The 15,863-nt window shown below is 36.3% G+C and overlaps 1 protein-coding gene across 9 annotated transcripts; it reads left to right on the top strand.

The window, feature by feature from the left end:
- The first annotated feature begins 378 nt into the window (after positions 1-378).
- Positions 379-15,804, top strand: LOC105052521 (serine/arginine-rich splicing factor SR30). 9 transcript variants are annotated; one of them, XR_012134697.1, is made up of 15 exons: positions 1,121-1,145; positions 1,246-1,343; positions 4,244-4,309; positions 4,609-4,683; positions 4,799-4,907; positions 5,009-5,055; positions 5,145-5,202; positions 9,964-10,013; positions 10,126-10,182; positions 10,268-10,383; positions 10,461-10,565; positions 14,521-14,602; positions 15,128-15,248; positions 15,317-15,406; positions 15,502-15,804. XR_012134697.1 is itself a non-coding variant. In XM_019853350.3 (14 exons), the coding sequence occupies exons 2-14, from the start codon at positions 1,257-1,259 to the stop codon at positions 15,541-15,543; spliced, it is 936 nt and encodes a 311-aa protein (XP_019708909.1). In that variant the 5' UTR covers positions 379-503; positions 1,252-1,256; the 3' UTR covers positions 15,544-15,804. The 9 variants fall into 9 exon arrangements, 4 of the variants coding, with proteins under 4 accessions (XP_019708909.1, XP_010931655.1, XP_073100251.1 ...); XR_012134696.1 differs by having other exon boundaries at positions 14,521-14,857; XM_019853350.3 differs by lacking the exons at positions 1,121-1,145; positions 14,521-14,602 and adding an exon at positions 379-503 and having other exon boundaries at positions 1,252-1,343; positions 15,215-15,248.
- Positions 15,805-15,863: the final 59 nt, after the last annotated feature.

The raw sequence follows: 15,863 nt of genomic DNA, 5'->3' as shown, positions 1-15,863 counted from the left end.
ATTGATTAATTATCATATCAAATATATCAATCAAAATTTTTAATAATTTTACAGTAATATTATTTATTTATATTAAAAATAATAATTAATATTATTGATAATTTAAAGATAATAATTTATTATAAAAACAATCTATATTATTTTTTAAAATAAAAGTGCCAATTCCACGGGCAAAAGCAAGACCTGCCATGGATTCACTGAGACTACGAACACCTCCACGGGATCCCATCAAATCAAACAATCAAGATCAAAGAGATGCACATATCGGGATGATGGACGATCAGGATAACCCTACAGGCAATGCTACGCGTCGGCGTTCAGGATAAGGGACCACCGCGTAAGGCGGCGAGACCACGCACACAATCGCGCTTTTGCCACCATACGTCCTCGTATAAATATTACCTTTTCTCTCTTTCGACCTTTCCCACTGTCGGCCAAAGCTCGAGCCCTCGAAGCTCCAAGAGTCATACCCTTCTCCTTGTCCCTTCGTCTCCGACGCCGAGGTAAGCCTTCGCCTGTGGCCCTCCGATTCCTCCAAACCCTAGGAAGAAGATTCCTAGGGTTTCGATTCCTCACCCTAATCTTTCTCCGTTTCCGGCGGACGCTGGCTTCCTTTTTGATCTCTGTATTCGGCGTTTTGCGCTCGACTATTGGGATGTTACATCTGAAGCTCCGATTTTTTTTCTACATGTTTTTGTAAAATTAAAATTTCGTCCCGACTTCGGCTTTCTTTCCCGATCTTCTTTAGGTTTTCCCGTAAAGATCCGATTTTTTTCTGTGGTTTATGATTTTTAGCCTGGATCAATTTTTCGTGATTAGATAGGTTTTTAGATTACGAACTTTGCATGCTTGGTAGGATGTTCTTTCTTTCAATCCCGTGTAAAGATAATTTTTTATTTGTCTTTTTCCTCGTGGTATTCTTGATTCTTCACTAATTTTTCGTTCTATCTCTGTCTTCTTCTTCTTCTTTAAATGTTCCGATTTTAAACGCTGTTTGAAGATCTTCTAAAGTCATACCAGTAGAAAACCGAGTTTTCTGTCTCTTATGATCTTTATTCTTGATTAGTTCATTCTTCCATGAGCATCTAGTGTTTTGCATTCTATGATGGCATGCTGTTATCTCGGCGAATGCTGTGCTGAGATGAGTTAATGACCTGAGATCTTATTCTCAAGATATCCTAGGAGTTCTCTGAATTTTTTTTTTTTTTTTAATCTTCGTTTTCTATCTTCTTTTGATTTTTCCAGTTGCAGGAAATATGAGCAGGCGAGCCAGCCGAACCCTCTATGTAGGAAATTTGCCGGAAGATATTCGAGAGAGAGAGGTTGAAGATCTGTTTTACAAGGTCTGAGATTTTTTCTTTTGAGGGTTGTTTGTTCTGTAAAATCTGATGCTGCCATGAGATCTATAAATTTGGTTTGCCAAGTTGAAATTAGGTTTTTTGAAGAGGGATCTATGTTATTCATGCCAATTTCTTACTTTCTCTTCATAGAGTCATGTGAAACGCAATTGGAAAAGTATTATGGGATGTTGCCAATAATGCCTCAAAATTAGGCAATTGTTCGATAAAATCTAACGATGTCATTAGATCCATAAATTGGGCTTTCCAAGTTGAAATTAGTTTTCTGAACAAGGATCTATGTTATCCATGCCATGTTTTTCATTCGCTCTCCATAGTATCATGTGATGAACATGTAAGGTATGATTGGAGGATAATTATGGGATTGCCAAAATCTGATATATTCAAGGCCTGTTTGAATACTGGGCTTCCATGATGGCTGGATATTTTCCATGATGGCAGTTTTATAAGCCCATTTCTTGGAAAACCAGTTATCTTTGCATGTTCTTATATTATCTACAATCTCATGATAATCTTGTCATAAAGTAGAATAAGAATGCCAACTAATGCCACTAAATGAGCAGCATATGTTTGAAATTTTTAGTCTAGTCTGTAATCACCTTCTTAACGTCCACTACAGATAGGAATAAGTTTAGATTTCTAAGTTATCCTGATGTTATTTTCTTCCCTCCTCCAGTGAAAATCCATTTCGATATTGCTGGTGCTTTATTTTTGAATGCTTTTGATATATGATGCCTAACACTCTTGGATGCGTAGATGCTACGCAAAAGTATTCTGGGTCCCTTGGATGGTTAGATGCCATGCTTCCATCAGTATCATGCTTCCCTCTGCAAGAAGTGTTGGCACTCGCCATGGACTTTGGGATTGTTTTGCTGAAGTGTATATCAAAGTGTCCAACCTCTGCCTCTGTACCCTTATCTTAATACATTATATGACAGCAAAGTTAAGTGCCGAGCTGGTAACCCATGGATAATTAGCTGCCAGATATAAATTGCTATTCTTAAGCGAGTAGGTAGTTAGGCAAGGACATGCATATGACATTTCCAAGTTCAGAGGATTATGTTTATACCAGATATAATCTGTATTGAGTTTGGAATACAAGGGTGATGTTTGCTGTTATTTGTTGTAGAGGTGAACCTGCTGAAGTTGATTGACTTTTATTGAAAAGAAAGTATAGGTAAAATTATCAAAGTTTGACCGCAGTTCAAAATTGTGATTTCATGGATATGTTGCAAAGTAAATTTAAGTCATCGACGTTGCTACACGTGTATATTCTATGATACCTCAACTAATGATAATTATATAAGTTTAAAAGTATCCAGAGTATTTTACATCTCAAGTTGCATGATATAGAAAGTTTTTGGTGATTACGTATTACTAGGTAAGATCTTGCCGCCGCCTCCTCCTATCTTCTGCTCCTCCTCTTCTCTCTCTCTCTCTCTCTCTCTCTCTCTCTCAAGAAGCATGTGTGGAAAGGTTCATAACCACCTAGAGCTTGGATTCTTGGTGAAACATCTATAGTTATTATAATCATTTCTACAAGAGAAAATCTCCAACTGAGAATAAATATTTCTAAAACAACAACATATTAGAAGTATTCTCGAGATACAATAATCTAAGTCCTTTTTGGTCCACCTTGAATTCACTGTGATCCAAGCTAATTTTTCTTAAAAGATTGGATTGAGTTCAGGTGGAACAATCAGATGAAAAGGAAAGCTGCAAAAATAGGAGTGCAGTTCTATCATGAGGATTAATTCAATTATCTACTGTGAAAATGTTCCAGTTTTTATTCAAATGGGTTCAACATTCTCCTTCATGTAAAAACACTTTTGGTGACTAAGAACTAGAATGGAGAAAAAATATGTCTAACCTGATTATATCCCTGTACTTTGTTACGCTGCAAGCAACAATTGATGCATAAGCTTGTTATGTCATGCCGGATTGACCACTTGAATGGGATAATAGATAAAATTAAAAAAAAGGACATAGTCAGCTGGTTTACGAGTCCCCAAAATCATATAGCTGTACAACTTCCTGGAGTTTGAAATATTCTTTATGGATGAAACATTAGTCATTGCTATTATTTTTTTTGTTAAATTCTCAAAATCAAAGATTAATTGTGTGCATGTCTTTTAGTTTTGTTCTTATGAGAATATAGTAGTAGTTAGTAGTTAAAATTTCATTATGGATCACAAATAGTTGCCAAATATGCAATTTAACAAATTCTTCTAATCTTTTCTGAAGAAAATGCTCCAAAGGGTGACTGTTTGAGTAGATTGTGGGGAGACACCTTGTTGACTTCAGTCTTTACTTTTTTGAAGAAACCGTTTGGTGCCATAAGGCAAACCTTTTCCAGGAAGGTCTTACAAGTGGGAAAAGTTAAAGCAACATAAGAGGTAGACTCCAAAACGACAAACTGTTGCAGACAGGATCAAAGAAGAGATTCTTATGTTACCAGAAGTAACATGAGGTGAAGTGGGGTGCCCCATGAGACGAAACTCAAAAACCTCCGCATTATATTCTTTATCTGCACTGACCTTTTATCTGATTATTCAAACACATTAAAAAAATATGCAATAGTTCTTACTTGTTTTGATAGATGATGCCATTATTCAGGAATGCTAATATATGGATGGTCAGATTAGAGTCTTGATGAACTTTGATCTGGTTAGGTTTAAGTGCATGCTGCTTTGAATTATCTTTTGGCAAAATCTGTTGGTAACTTGGTATTGCCATTAGAGAAGGGCTTTGAAAAAGCTGAACCAAGGATCAAGGATGCTCATTTTGAAATGAATACAAAAATAAATAGGAGAATAATTTCTTTAACTTTTATTTTTTTATGGTTTTCAGATTTGCTAGTTATCTGATATGCTGTGTTCTTGCAGTATGGACCCATTGTTGACATTGATCTGAAGATTCCTCCAAGGCCTCCAGGTTATGCATTTGTTGAGGTAATGCTGTTTCATTATGAAATATGTAGTTGATATATAATGATAAAAATATCTGGTGTCATGGTTTATGTTATTGCAGCCTTTTCTTCATAATCTGTTCTTAGTGTCAGATAACAGAAATAATCATGCTGTTGTCACAATACATGATGTATCTACCATTCATCTAAGTTGCATTAGTTTTAGTTTCACTTTATAGAGTTCCTTGTTGGGAAAAAAAGAAAATAAACATCGATTCATTTCTCATGGGAATCAAATGTATTTCTAGGTATTTACTAAATGGCATTTTCCACTTCTTGCAGTTTGAAGATGCTCGTGATGCTGAAGATGCTATTCATGGTCGTGATGGTTATAAATTTGATGGTCATAGATTACGGGTATCATATTGGCAAACATTGACATTATGAATGTTCTCTGCCTGGTTTATAATGTAACCTTACTTCCTTCTTCTTCTTCTTCTTTTTATTTTTTATTTTTTTATTTTTTATGCAGGTGGAATTTGCACGTGGTGGAAGAGGCTATTCGTCTTCCATGGATCGTTACAGCAGTTATAGCAGCAGTGGCAGTCGTGGTGGTGTCTTGAGGCGGTCTGAATATCGCGGTGTGTGGTTAAATATGTTGTGTACTTGCTCCTTGTTTTTACACTGTTTGGATGATGCGCACTTTTTTCAGTTATACTTTCTAATATATTTAACCATGCAGTGCTGGTTACTGGTTTACCTTCTTCTGCCTCATGGCAAGACCTGAAGGTAGGCTTCCAATGCAGTTTCCCTTTATTTTTCATTTTTCCTCAAATATGTTGAATGTGCTTACTTTTAAATGTTTTCTCAATGACTAGGACCACATGCGGCGTGCTGGTGATGTTTGTTTCTCCGAAGTGTTTCGTGATCGTCAAGGTAAATTGCTCCTTCTACTTATATCTTGGATCTGTTTCTTATTCTAATTGTTACATGCTGGGTTTGTTAGGGTGATGTTTCTCTTATTTGGCACAATATTAGGTTTTCTGACTGCATCTGGTGCTTGCTATATACAATTGGATACTTGATATATGGATGCGTGCATGTATCTTTCAGTAAATGTAGATATTCTATAAAAGTAAATGCTTTCTTGTTGATTTATGATGGCTGACACTGAGAGAGAGAGATGACTTATGATCTAGGGAATGCGGTCTAGTTTCTAGACATGAGTTGTCAGCTTATGTTGTGATTCTAATATTATATCATTCCATATTTTGTTTCTAAAGGAAGTTGAAGCTTGTGGTATTTTGTGATACTTGGCTACCAGTATTCTTGGATTCTTCTTTATGCAACCTGAAACATTTGATAAAATTTTAAAAAAATTAACTTTGCACTCTTGATGGTCTTTTGATTAGTCTTTTAAAGTAGAAAATTATTTAATATCAGTGATGTCAAAGGCACCAAAAGGCGCGCCTCAGGTGCTCAGACGAGGCGCCAAAAGGGGTCATCGCCCCTTGATGCTTCAGATGATGCCCCTTCAGTCAAGCGCCCGCCTTTGGCGCCTTTTAGGACCTTTTTCTGTGAGGCGAGGCACTTGTCTTTAGTGCCTTAGTGAACTCTGATTTTTTTTTAATGGTTGAAGATGATACAGTCTTTGGTGATGAGGATGAAAAATTGACATGGGGGGCTGTAGCAAGGGCAGCAAGTGTTGGAGAAGCAAGTAAAAAAAAACTAGAAGCCAAGCCCAAAAAGCTAACTCAAGAGTAAAGTCAAAAATAGGGTCAAATTCAGCTCTTAATATTGAAGAGATAGAGGCTGATTCAGATGAGACAAAAGAAAATGTTGAAGAATATAAATCTAATGGAGGAGAAGATGAAAGTGATGACAACTATGGAAGTGGAACTGAATTTGATGATTTCATTGATGAACTTTAGGCTTTAGGGCTATTTATCTTTTTTGTTTCATTTATATGATTTCACTTTAGGGTTGTTTATGTTTTCTGTTTTATTGACGAGACTTCATTGATGAACTTTAGGGCTTGTTATGTTTTCTGTTTTATTCATGAATTTAGAGCTGTCAATGGCTTGTTATCATATACTTTATCTGGAACTAGTTGAGCATTTTACTGCTTTATATATGTTTTGTGCTAAAATTGTTAATTATGTGGTCATTCATGTTACAATAATTATCTATAGTTGTTATTTATTTATATATCATATTTTCTGCTTTTTTTTTTTTTCAATTTTAGTGCCTTCACTCGGGCGAGCACTTTTCTAGCGGCCTCATGGAGCTAGACACCCCCAGGCGCTTTAAGGGTGCCTTTTGCCTTTGACTACCTTGTTTAATATGAGAGTAACTGATAAATTTTGTTAATCAGTAGAACACAAGGTGAAATGAGCTTTTTTGTTCCTATGGATTTTTTTTAAAAATAATTTTTCTGGGATTTACTTAAATTGGTGCTTGCTAGTCTTGCCTCCTTATATTTCTGTCAGCTACCTTCTTGGAAAAATATCAAGCCATATGACTGTGGCCTTATAATCCTTAACTTTTTTCCCTTTGCTATAGCTCGAAGTTGAAGGTACTTCCATATATGCGATTAGCTTAAACTATGTGAAGTTTAACATTTAAATTAATCCTCTGGAATTCAATGCTCGTTCTTTAGATGGTTTTATCAAGTTCTTGATGTAGAACAAGTTAAACCCATGTATGAGACTTGCTGGTTAAGATTATGTTGCAAGTTAATGATGTTACGTTTGTTGACTTTTTTTCTTTAAAGCTTGTTTAAATGACTTGAATGAATGTAATTACATAATGGGTTTTATCAGTTTGTTTGAGTACAACCAAACTCACTATCTTTTGATGAATCTATAGTTCCCATTACTTGAATCTGATTGTTCCATTCTAGTAGATTTGGCCTTTTAGCTTTTGGCACTGATCTATTTGACATAAAAGATGCTGGTATAAGCAAATACAAACTATATCAGAGATGGGCCAGTATAAGCAAATACAGATTATATCAGAGATGTTGATGTCATTTGAGTGCCTCATTCGAGTCATAAGGCATATTTTTGGGCTTGCTATATTGACATCTATATCAGCTGGTGGGCTTTTTCTATCATTAGCATCCTAATAAGAGGAGAGAAGAGGGGAAAATGCATAGGAGGAGAAAACAGAGGAAAGAAGGTTTTTAGACATGGGACAAAGGAAAGAAATAAATATATGGATAATGTGCACGAACATAAGGATACGAAACCTATATTGGTTGTTGCTTGATGTTTTGACAATGTTGACTTCCAAGTTCCTATATATCTTAATGTAAGCACCGCAGCTACCTTTCGTGCAGTTTTACCTATTTTATTATACCGTCTTTAATAATATTTATTTGAGTGTATAATTGCATGCATGCCTTTAACTGGTTTACAGTATATTAATTGGTGTTGGCATTGTCTACCATTCATGAAGTGAATTCTAACTCTTATTGAAAGCTAGACTATGGCTGGCTTGTTAGTTTTGGAGTGCCCTATAGCTTTGGTTGCTTGCTCACTTATCAAATTTTCTGTAGCATTTAAATCTTCCTACCCAGAAAAAGGGGAAGCAAAATTGATTGCTTCACTTCATGTGAAAGAGGGGTCATGGCAAGTTGTTGGAGTCGGCACACCACTTGTGCCATTGCTCTATTGTGGAGACGTGCTGAGCCCCACATATCATACTGGGTTGGTACAGTACACCCTGTGCTGATTACAATGGTTCACCACTTAAAAACTTGAATAGGGTGCTAGAGGAGTGGAGGAAAACTTTAAATCTATATTTGAAGACACCAGGGAAGACATCTTTATAAATAATTTAAATATTCTTATAAAAGCAAATGGTAATTCTTTTTTATTTTTGGGAGATGCGGGCCCCCACTTTTTCTTTCCTTGTTTTGGATCAGGGTTGGAATTGAATTAGGTCTCTTGTATCAACACAAAATAGTTTACTAACTTGGCCGGTTAACACCATCTTTTATATCATACATGAATGAAAAAATCAGTCAAAAAAATGAATGTTGCATTCATAATTGAAAGAAGTCTGATTTTAATTTAGTAGTCAAAGTGGAAATGGGAGCGGTAGGGGTCCATTTAGAGTAACGCACTGGCTATTAGTGGTGGACATACACATTTTACATCCATTCAGACTGTTGAGTAATAGCTTGCTGTTTTAAGTTTCATACTGAACTCTGAAACTGAAACCTACGGGCCTGTATTGTATTGCTTTTATTTTTTGTTTTTGTTTTCAAAAATATAGGAAGAAAAAATGAACAAAACTGGTTATGTACAATGAATCCCTTTTGCTTTTCAAAATTGCTCGCAAAATCTTTGGAAGCAAAGATTTACTACTTTCAAAAAGGAGTGGAAATAAAAGCAAGGCATAGCAGAAGTTCTGGGAAAATGCTATCTCTAACTAACATCACTCTCCGTGTGGTTTTTCACTAATTTGTAGAAAAGTAAAAACACAAAAAATAAAAATGCTGCCAAACAGGCCCTAAATGATTTGTTTTTGACCCAGACGAATTTGAAACTAGGGCTGATCTGTGGATTTCAACCAAAACTGATGTGTAGGGCTGCACTTAATATACTTTTGAGCTACATATGCCAGCTTTTCCTCATCTTGTCATTCCTTTCTACTTGTCTCTTCATAACATTACCTTCCAAGCAGATGAGAGGAGAATAAAGTTCTGACATAGGGTAAGCTTTTTCAGAACTCAAACATGAGGGACATTTAGATTGTCTTTTGTTAGATCGTCATTAAGCAATTAATTGATATGCATTATATTTTTTTTCCAAATATAATGTGTCATGTGTGAAACAATACATCAAAACGTTCGGAAGGATGTAAATTTTCTTTAAAAGGTTCTCTAATTTCTTTTCTTGACTTGGTTTATGTTCCATGTTAAATTTAGAATTCAATTAAGGGTAATTTACTGATATAATTTTTGAATGAAGATTAGCCAAACTAAAGCTGCAAGCATTGGGACTGCAAAAATTAAACTCATTTGGCCAGCTGAAACTAAAACTGAATTTTCAAACCTTGGTTATTTTGTATATCCTCAGGTACAAATCATTATGAATTCCCCCAATACATCTATTACTGAACAATGACATGCCTGCAGAGAGTGAATATAAGCTTATATTTGTGTCTAAATAGAAATTAATTAGCAGCACTTCTTGCTTTTCAGATTTCTTTATTCAATCTTTAGAGTGTTCCATCCAGCCGTTAGAGCTTTGCATTGTTTTTCACCTTTTATTTTTTAGTGACTTATTTATATTATAGTTTTGTTGTTTTGCTGTGATGTGTATTAGTGTCCTATGTTGCATAAATTAAGTCACAGCCCGATCAGGATGTGGATTCTGTTTGACAATCAAGGATTGTTTATGCTCTTGAATAATGAAAACTATATGTTGAATTTCAACTATACTTCTTGCCAATTTTTAGATGACATGAGTTTTCTGAATATAAATATGGTTATCTTATGCTTTAAAATTTATTAACTTTAATTGTAAATCAAATTGATTTGCTGCTATAGACGAAACTAAAGAATCCTCGGTCCTATACCTCCTATTGCCCTTTTATAAAGCGAACCTGCTGAGAGGTCTTTACCTTCAGAAATAATGATTGTAATGCAACAAATTTATAATTAATTGCTCCATTCTGTATTTGCAGGCACTACAGGCATTGTGGATTATACAAACTATGATGATGTGAAATATGCGGTAGGTCACTACTCAGCTACAGCTTGAAAATTTCATTTAAATTTATATTGTTTGTTATGTAACATGTAAGCCTGAACATCTAAAATTTTATTTGTCTTTAACCTCCATGCAGATTAGGAAACTTGATGACTCTGAGTTTCGGAATGCATTTTCTCGTGCATATATAAGGGTATCACCCTCGCACATACCCCTTGTAGCTCTTTTCCCTTCTCATCAGAAGACCTTTTCTCAGGCAAACTGTTCTGGTAATATAGGTAAGGGAATATGATGCAACACGAAGCCTATCTAGCAGCCGTAGCCATTCCAATTCCAGAAGCAGAAGCCCCAGCTACAGTCGCAGTTACAGCCGAAGCAGGAGCCGCAGCCAAAGGTATGGTGCAAATTTTCTGGTCATGGATAGTTTTTGGAAATGGAGGATCCTTAAATTTGAGTGAATTTGTTGTGCAGCAAGTCTCCGAGAGGCAGGTCAGCATCTCGCTCATGTTCTAGATCTCGATCAAGATCGGCTTCATCTCACTCTCATTCAGGATCAATGGGACGCTCTCTGTCAGGGTATGCATTTGTTTAGACCTTACTTTCTGTCCATGCTTTTCTGGATGTGGGTTTGAGATACTTAAGCCATCCTTTTCTCTGTGCTTATTATTTCACCTTGTAGATGTGCAGATTTATCTTTTTGTTTCTTAATTATTATTTTATGCTTTTCTTAACTGCAAAAATGAGCTATCAGAACTGGCAGTCTCTCTCTCTCTCTCTCACACACACACACACATCTTAAATGTTATTTCATGCTTTTCTCAGCCGCAAACAGTGAGTCATCAGAAGCTGTGGTCCAAAATGTTGGTGCACTCCTATTTTAATGCTTCCGCCATCCTGTTTCTGGTAGTGTTGTCAAGAATGTACTTCAAGAGAACAAGTAAAATATTTGTTGGGGTTACTCGACATGTATGAGTGCTCCGCCTTACCCAAAAAAAAAAAAAAAATATTGTTGGGGTGGAAGCTCAGTACGATAAAATGGAGTTAGCTCTTAGAAGAAATATTTAGGGTTCGTTTTGCTGAGTCCAAATGGTTAGGAGAGTCCTTAATGGTTATGATCATGCATTTGGTTAAGTTTGCAATGCTTTAAGCAAGATTTTTTTTGCCAATCCTAGAATAACTTCTATGTTATCGGGCAGATGAAGAACCTTAAGTTGTATACTTGTTTCTGATTCATGTATTGCATGTGATTTGTGAAGGAGCACGACCATCTTTAGGTAGTATGAAGGAGTTATATACACAAGTTGCCTAGAATTTGCAATTGAGTTACATATTAGGTTTTATGTTAGCTGTACAGTAGTTATATGCTTCATGCTAGTGGGGAAGGATGATAACTTCCTTCGGGGATAAGAACCTAATAAAGGTAATGGATAAGCACTTGTCAAAGCCTTGTTGGGTGTTCTGTTTTTACAATGTTATATGGTTCACCAATTTTGGACCTGGACACCGTTTGATATATTAGATCTTACCAAATCTTAGCTACAGATTATCACAGTAATTCTTCTGGTTTAATTTTCCATGCCTTGCTAACAAGCAAGGAGCTTAGTCAATGGCTAGAAAACTAGGGATGGGTATCATTAATGGCCTACCCGACCCAATTGCCATCCCTATAGAAAACTAATAAAGCTAGATTTTTCTTGTTTAAATAAGTTTTATAAGATGGTTGTCTTTGAAACTGAGAATGATGTGTATAACTTCTAATGATTGAGCTAGAATCTGAGTCATAAGGGAAATGTATAATTTTCACAAATTGTGGATCAGGTGGTGAGGATTGAACGGTGACATACGCAATGAGATGCGAGGTTCTTATGATTTTTTTTTTTATATGTGGGTTGAGAGAAGATGTGAAGGCATAATATAAATGATAGCCCTGATGGTTTTTGTAAAGAAGTATGTTAAAGGGATCTCATTTTGATAATAAATCGTATGATAAAGGATTTGTGAAATAGATCTTATATAGTTAAAAATTATTACGCTGTAGAATTTTTGAATCTGTTCTTCAATGGTTTTACTGACATAAATTCAAACCTACAGTCTACCTCGTTAACTTTTAGGGAATGTTATTCAAGTCGTTTTTTTGAGCAATTCATAGCGCTGGTATTTCTAGAATATAAAATGGACTGGTATTAGTATGCTGTAAAATGGACTGGTAGATAACATGACCCGCTTAGCTTATTATTACCTTTTTCTCACCAAACAATATACTCATACATATCACAAATCTGGTTGTTGAAATGAGACCAGTTTGCTTTTCCAGTTGTTATCTGATGTTTGTTTTAAGAGAGAAAAAAGAGAAGCTGATACCTAAGATATGGATGACCATACATGATCATACTGTGAGATAGCTAAAATGTGATGTGAAAGGTGGTGTTCATATTGATGCTCTAATTCATGGAGATGGGCAACACATTTTGGCAATGAAAGCTTGTGACGCAAACTCCACATATTTGAAGGATGGCCTGTTTTTGGTCTCTAGACGGGCCTTGCTTGAGATGGCTTTGGCCTCCTATCTTCCCTGTTTGTTTAGATCTGGTTTTGCTGAACCTGATAAAATGTAGCAAGGAACAACTACCAAGATTAATTGTGGATATTTTCTTCAATGCAATAATTGATGTGTGTGTCTCGGGGTTGTACTGATTCCATGTACATTAGGGTGCCCATTCTTATTTGAGAGGGTAGCATGTGGGCGGTCAGAAGAAAATACCTTGCAAAGAGGCTTGCAAACTCTAGCTGAACCAAGTTGAAGGCTGGCAATAGGCCTGCTTGACTACCTTTGGATTAAATTGGAGTTCAACTTGGCTGGCACTGTTGAGCCTCGGTATGGAGAGAGAGATCTTTTTCCAGCCACCATAGCTGTCTACCAGCTCTGTTTACACCGTTGACCATGTTACTACTGCTGTTGCTTGCTGCTTTTGCAGCCATTTTGCTGTTAGCTTCCTTCTACCTTCCAATACTTTGTGCCCTTGGAGAGGGATAAGGAGACTGATTATCTGCCATATAAAGAGGAATTGACAAGGACAATCAGGGAAAAAGGAGTCTTAACACCGATGGGTTATTCTTAGTTAATGTTGACATTGATGCAGGCCAGACCCTATTGCCTTGGGCAGTCTCAGTGTGATCTGAGCCAAATCACCCATAACTGGGCTGGTAATAGGCCGATTTGGTCCATTTGCATTCTTGCTTAGAAATGTACTAGAAGGTACATAGTTTGATAAAAGTCTTAAAGCTAAAAGTGCCACATGGTACAATTGGGGTGCATATAACTTCGAGTATATGTCTTCCATTGCAGTTTATTTTTACTCTTTGAATAATAGATCTTCCATTATAGTGTGGCTGTGTGAGTTGTGGACTTGTGGTGATTGCTACTTTGTTATGATGCTCTTCGTATATTTCCTGAGGGTTTTCTTTGCTGCCCTTGGATGTTGACCTTTCTGTTGATGCCTCTTCAAAATGACTGGAGACTTTCACCTCTTAAGGCTTTCTTGCGTGGTATATATGGTATTTATTGCTAGATTTTGGCTCTGTGGTGCATTGTTTTCTGTATGCTTTCAACTGGGTATAATTACCTTTTCTTGATACATTAAATAACAAATGGTGGATCTGACCTCCAAATTTCATGTATCTTGTCTGAAAGGATGGCTAGTTGAAATTGAGATTTTACCTAGTTTTTGGATTTTCTTCTTGGTGTTGGTTAAAGAAGTTTACAACAGTTTGCTTGGGCATGTCAGAAGGAAATCACGTTGAGATATCAGGACTGTTATGTGATGATATACCTGTGAATTCAGATTTTTATACCTCAATAATCTACGCAAGTGCATGTCATGGCTTGATGATCCTCATTATGCACGAAAATTTGGGTTTGCATAATTGATCAGCTCTATTAAGGATGGAAGAGATTTGGATAGCCAACACGTAACTGCTACTTCTATCCTATTTATCAATAAACATGAAAGGTTTATGGTAGTTCCTTAGTTCTCTACATTATTCATGTTTTCTTTCCTCCCTCTCATCAAATTTATGATGCTATAATATATTGCATTGGAATTATGCATGAATTGTCATTCACTAAAAATTAGTACATCATGTTGGATCATGCCTTAAACTTTTTGGTGATGATATTCCAGTATACAATCTCATCTCTTTCGATTATTTTTTGTGGGACATAATGCATAGTGGTATTTATGAGTACCATGTAGCTGTAACATGCCCTCATGCTTCAAATCTTACAGGCAAAACTAATTCTCACAACATAGGCAAAATTCTAGATTTGCATTGAATCTAAATTTATTTTGGGTTTCTTGCTTTCAGGCTTCTGCATTTCCTTGTTTTCTCTCCTTTTTCCCCTTTGTGTGGTTAACTATTTGATTATGGTTTAGTTCTCCCCTCTATTTTAGTGTGAGTCTCTCCATGATAGAGAACATTTGAAGCTTCCTAATTACGGCATGTTTTGAAAGCTGCCTTGTTTGTTTTCTAGATATGAGCTTGTGCGGCGATCTGGGGATTGCATACTAGAGACTTGATGAGATACTGTCCAAATGCCTGCAATCTATTTGTTGGTGAGGCATTCTGTTCTGCAAAACGAGGTCTTGGAAACCTGGCTTGATTTTTATACCATATGTGGCATGCGGCTTGTAGCTAAAACCCATCAGAGTAGAGTGGGACTGAATGGATGAGTTGTGTTTTAGAGCCAGAATATTCGAAACTAAGTGGCATGGGACCCACCAAACAGTGGTAGAAAGATTTTCATCATTTCTTCTCCAAGGTCACCACACTATTAGGAGTTGCACTCGGGGATCTGGATATGGATTTTGGTGGGTGCAGATAGAGAAGTACTTCATTCCTTGAATGCCACATGTAGATTCTTTTGTTTTCTCCATAGGTTTTTGCTTTGTCTGTTAGCTAGCAGTTCTTTATGGTGTTCCTTGATCGTGGCTTGCCATTTTCTGCGTCCTATCCATTGTAGTTTCTTCTCCATTTTGGATCACAATGATTTAAAGAATAATAAATGGATTTATTTTTTCTTTATGCTGCTAAAGTTATTTGAGTTTTTCTTCTTTCAATATGGTACTCTGATGTGGAAGAGGCGTTGAGGCTTTTGGATCCAGTTGAAAAAGCAACATAGTGGATGTTGTGGATATTGAATTCAGTTCTTTCTGGAACTTTTGCAGATCACGATCAAGATCCAGATCACCAATTGCTTCTGTAAGTCTTACATTAGCATTCAGTTTTGTTATCATCATCATCATTTTGTCATGAATTGTAATGTGCAGCCCCCTTGGAACAATCAAGCAAGCAAAATCCCAAGGAAGCAGAGTCCTACCAGGAGCAAAAGCAGGAGCCTATCACATTCTCTATCTCCGGTATGAGCCTACTCACTTGTTTGCACTGGTTCCTCGGGGATAAATAATATTGCAGTTTTGATTTTTTTTTTTAAAAATAAAATTTTGGGGGGCAGAAGTCCAACCGCAGCCGATCTGTTGATTCAAGAGACCGTTGATTCAAGAGATGGTTGAGAAGGAAGTGTTGCTGCCCGAGCTTGGGTGGGTGCAAAATTTTACAGAAGACTTGAAATGCTCAGACATTTGGTTATGATGTGAGAAATGGTCTTAAATGTGAGTGTTGATCTCAGGACATATGTTGTTTATTTGATACATGTGCAACTTTGCTGTGTACTACATAATTTAATCGGGTATTGATCTTGTAGTTGGTGTGATACTTGTTATGAATGCCTACAGCTTCCAAGCGTTGGACGTTAAAATATCTCCACTTTTTCTGAGTTTTCTGAAAAATGGATCCTTTCTAAATTCATTATTTTTC

Source organism: Elaeis guineensis, chromosome 10 (assembly GCF_000442705.2).
Source record: "Elaeis guineensis isolate ETL-2024a chromosome 10, EG11, whole genome shotgun sequence".
Lineage (NCBI taxonomy): Eukaryota > Viridiplantae > Streptophyta > Magnoliopsida > Arecales > Arecaceae > Elaeis > Elaeis guineensis.
This window is presented reverse-complemented; position numbering and strand designations above follow the sequence as displayed.

Bases quoted from the DNA above. Each gene is read 5' to 3' on its own strand.
- LOC105052521 (XM_073244149.1), top strand. The intron at 4,310-4,608 runs GTAATGCTGTTT...CACTTCTTGCAG, and splicing joins CAGGTTATGCATTTGTTGAG to TTTGAAGATGCTCGTGATGC. The intron at 15,407-15,501 runs GTATGAGCCTAC...TTTGGGGGGCAG, and splicing joins TATCACATTCTCTATCTCCG to AAGTCCAACCGCAGCCGATC.